Genomic DNA, 4,330 nt, shown 5'->3' on the forward strand with positions numbered 1-4,330 from the left:
GGACCCGGGATCCCTGCACTGAGAACCTCCTAGACCCAGGAAACAGAGAGAGAGAGAGCGCTGTAACACCAGAGACGGTGAGAAGCAGTGGCAGAGAAATGGCAGCAGCAGAGGCAGCAAAACCAGGAGACCGGCAGGAGAAGGCACAGCGGGCTTCCTGGCTCACGGAGCAAGAAAACTGAGCACCTTCAGGCGGGAGGCTTGCTGGCTGAGTGGGGTACCTCCGGGCACTTGTTGGCAAAGCCAGAGAGCTTTGTAACACTTGTCCAAGCAGAACAGAGGCCTGGCTGAGGGGCCAAGGGGCCAAGGAGTCAAGGGCCAGAGAGAGGCCTGCCTGTGAACACAGCTGAGAAGAGGGTGTCCTGATTGAAGAACTGTATCCTGAGTCCTTCCTGATTCTGAATTGTAACCTGTTACTTCCCTAATAAACTCCATAACTGTGAGTACGGTCTCTGAGTTCTGTGTGGCCATTGCAATGAATTATCGAACCCAGCAGAGAAGTAGAGAGTGCCGTGGGAAGCACGGCTGGTGTCAGAATTGGTAAAGATAGTGGAGAGAGGAGGCATGTCTGTCCTCTGCCTCATAGGAATCAGTCTTGGGCTGTCAATCTTGATTCTACTTCCCCTTGTGAAATTAGAGGAGGTCAGATGTACCCACTATGCCATTTTTACAGTGGCCAATCTCCCCACAAGGCTGCAGACCACCTCTTGAGATCATTTCCTCTGCCCTATTGTTGTTCTCGTTACTTGCCATCAAGTTGGCTCCAACTCATGGCGACCGTATGTATAACGGAACAAAACATTGCTCTGTCGTGTGCCAACTCCATGATCTTTGATATGTTTGAGCCCATTGTTGATGCTATTGTGTCAATCTGTCTCTTTAGAGTTTCCCTCGTTTTCACTGACCCTCTACTTTACCAAGCATGACGTCCTTTTCTAGAGATTGGTCTTTCCTGATGGCATGTCCAAAGTAAGAGAGCCCAGGTTTCATCATCCTTGCTTCTAAGGAGCATTCTGGTTGTATTTCTTCTGAGATTGATTTGTTCCTTTTTCTGGCAGTCCGCAGTTGTCTTAAGCTGGCTTCTCTAGAGAAGCAAAACCAGTAAAGCGTATAAATATATATAGAGAGAGATTTATATCAAGGAAACAGCTCACATGATTATAGAGGCTAGAACTTTCCAAGTCCATGGATCATGGTAGAGGCCTCTCCCAACTCACACAGCTGCAGAAGCTGGCGAACCCAAGATTGGCAGGTTGGAGAGCACGGCTCCTGCTCACAGGCTGTGAAGGTCGACAAATTCCAAGATCGGCAGACAAGACTGCAAGGTTTCTCCTGATTCATGTAGCTGCAGGGGCTGGTGAACCCATGGTCATCAGGTCGGGGAGCAAGACTCTTGCTCACAGACTGTGAAAACTGATGAATCCCAAGATTGTCAGGTAAGCAGCTAGCTCAAGTCCCAAGAACCAGAGGTGTGATGACAAGAGGCAGCTGCTGGATCCAGAACAAGCCAAAACACTTTTACAAGGCAAGCAGGAAGGAAGTAGCCAGTGGAGGGTGGAGAGACAAAGGCTGAGGGGGTGGTGGGAGCCACGCCCAAGATCCCTTCCCTGGGCTGTGCCCACCTCAGATCCCTGCCATCCTGGCCCAGCCCAAGGAGCAGGGTGTGGGCAAGCCTTTGCACACCAGGTGAGCAGCCCAGATCCCCACAGGACACAACACTGCATGCTCTCACCCCACGACTTGTGGGTGAAGGAAGCACGTGGGGACAGAGATACACGCCTCCGGAGTCAATGCTGCCCCCCACCGCCCCCACCCCGTATCCCCCCGGCCTCAGCTCCCAAGGGCCGGGACCCAGCAGACTCAGGCCAAGTGTGGGAGACCAGAGGGGCACGATGGGATTGGCCCAGGGGCGCCTGACTCCCTCCCAGACCAGGCTGGCCTTGGCACAGTCTTCGTGGTCCGGCGGCAGGGCCAGCCTGGCAGAAAACAGTCATGCGCCCGGCCTCCTCAGGCAGGTCTGTTTGCACAGGCGCGCTGGGGTCTCATTGAGTGCTTAGGGGCCGAGATTCCGGAGGTACCTCAGTCCCTCAGTGGCGGAGGAGAGGGCGCACCTGCTCTGATGGGCTGTGGGGTCAAAGGTGGAGGCGGTGAGGGCAGCTCCATGGGCGGCCACGATGGCCAGAGCGGTGCTGGCGGTCCAGGTGGTCCTGGTGGCCCGAGGCCTGACTGTCGCGACCTCCGAGGGCGCTGCAGGCGGTGGAGCTCTCCAATCCGAGGGGACCCCTCATGCCCCCGGGTTGGGTGGAGACGCCTCCCCCAGGGCAGGAGGGTTCAGAAGCCGACTGCTAGAGTTGTATCCTTTCTAAGGGGCTGCCTGGGTCAGGGCAGCCAAGGAAGTGCTGAGGGTGTCTGGTGGCTTGGGGAGGTGGGACTGGAAAGGGGAGCAGTAGGAACCGGGGGCGCTGGAGCAAGTGGCCTAGGGGACCAGGCCGTGTGTCCTGTGGGTTAGGACGGTGGAGGGAAGGCCTGAGGGGCCAGGGGGCGGGGTAAGGAGGCCTGAGGGCGGCCTGGGGGGCAGCCGGCCTGGGAGGGACCAGGAGTCTGGGGCAGAAAGCCAGTATCAGTCGGTGCCTGAACCATACACCCCGCCAGCACCCTCACCGTGCCCTTCCGGTCGCCCCTGGAGGCGGAGATCGCCCGCGGGTCCCTGGCCCCAGATGCTGAACCGCACGGAGGGGTGGTTCATAAGGAGTTCACACTGAACGGCAGCGTCCTGGCTGTGTAAGTTCCAGAAGGGGCCGGGGTGGGCGGGGTGGCAGGGGACGGCGGCCAGTCTCCATCCGGGGGGCGCTGTAATGGAGTCATCTAACGGGTAGGTGTAAGGAGGGGGTGTGTGTGGTGCTGCTGCGGGCCTGCAGCCGCCTGGCGAGGGCGCTCTAACGGAGACCCCGAAAGGGTTAGTTCCAATGACGGCCTGACCTTTCAATGATTTTCTTTTCCCCTCACTTTTAGCCGATGGACTGCTGAAGACCCTCGCCTCCTGCGGATTTCCATCATCAACTTCCTCGATCAGCTTTCCCTGGTGGTGCGGACCATGCAGCGCTTCGGGCCCCCTGTTTTCCGCTAAGCCTCAGCCGGGAAGAGGGGCTGAGGCCTAAGTTTGTGTTTCCCCCACGCCCAGGCAGTGCGTCCTTCCCTGGGCACTGACTCCTGGAGTAGTTGCCGCTTTAGGATGGGGGCCTAACTGTTGGCCTGCATTGGCTCTTGGGCGCTCTCGGCCAAATTGTTTTGTTTCCCTGTTGCTGGAGGAGGGGGGGTGTTGAAAGGTTTGTCACAGCGGAAAATAAAACTGAGCTTCCATTCCGTGTCTGAATTCCTTTGCAGCTCCCACACCTCCAGAGTTTCTTGTGCTCGGGTTGGAGGGGAGGTTCTGGGACTCAGATATCCTTTTCATGACCGGTGGGGTATATGGTTGCCCACCAACATTTTCTGCCTCTCAGGTTCATTGGGAAGCTGCTTCCTCACTGACAGTGCAGGCTGCCACAAGCCAGGGGCCCTGAGGGCTGTTTGAAACCGAAAAACGGGCATGTGCCGCAAATCACTGTTTCTACAGGTTGTATGAGGTGTGGGCATTTTTGGCTGAAAAAATGGGAGAAAGTATAGAAAAAAAAATCCATACTACCTACCAAAAATTCAATGACACTCAGTGATTCAGCATGCTTCCTTTAATGAAAACACATGGTATTAACAAAAAATTTAAAGCAGAAAATAATTTGGTTTTGAAAGAGATATTCAAGTAGTACAAGGGAATTGAAGACAATTTGGGAAATGGAAGAAAATGAAAATCAATTGTGTCCTGTCACTCAGCATTCACTACTGTCAACATTTTGGTATATTTTCTTAGTTTTATAGTTATATTTATACATTACATTTATAACAATAATATATAACACATCCGTTTTTTAAAGTTCAGCATTAAATTTTTTCCTAATTTTTTTTTATTTAACATTGAGCTTTTCCTGTTTAGAAGAATTTTTCTAAAAATTCTTCAAAAGCACGTTATTGAATGGATGCATAAAAAGTTGCATTAGAATGTAATTGCTGAACATTTAAGTTGTTCCCATTTTATTTCCTATTAGAAGTAAGGATTCAATGGGATTCTTGTATATAATTGTTTGCATGAGTGGTTTTTTACCTAAGATAGACTTCAAGAGGCAGTATTACTGAGTTAAGTATTTACTGCTCTGTTTCTTATTTAAGGCTCTTGATCTACAGTACAAAACTGCTCTCCAGAAAATGTGGCCTGCCGTGAAAATTCTGGTTTCCCCAC

The 4,330-nt window shown here is 52.7% G+C and overlaps 1 protein-coding gene across 1 annotated transcript; it reads left to right on the forward strand.

Moving 5' to 3' along the window:
* The first annotated feature begins 2,174 nt into the window (after positions 1–2,174).
* On the forward strand, positions 2,175–3,177 carry LOC101361416 (EKC/KEOPS complex subunit LAGE3-like). The gene is made up of 3 exons (XM_023725636.1): positions 2,175–2,296; positions 2,644–2,781; positions 3,013–3,177. Exons 1-3 carry the CDS (start codon positions 2,175–2,177, stop codon positions 3,125–3,127), a joined length of 375 nt encoding a protein of 124 aa, XP_023581404.1. The 3' UTR covers positions 3,128–3,177.
* The last annotated feature ends 1,153 nt before the right edge of the window (positions 3,178–4,330 follow it).

Source organism: Trichechus manatus, unplaced genomic scaffold (assembly GCF_000243295.1).
Source record: "Trichechus manatus latirostris isolate Lorelei unplaced genomic scaffold, TriManLat1.0 scaffold00340, whole genome shotgun sequence".
In the NCBI taxonomy this organism is placed as follows: Eukaryota; Metazoa; Chordata; class Mammalia; order Sirenia; family Trichechidae; genus Trichechus; species Trichechus manatus.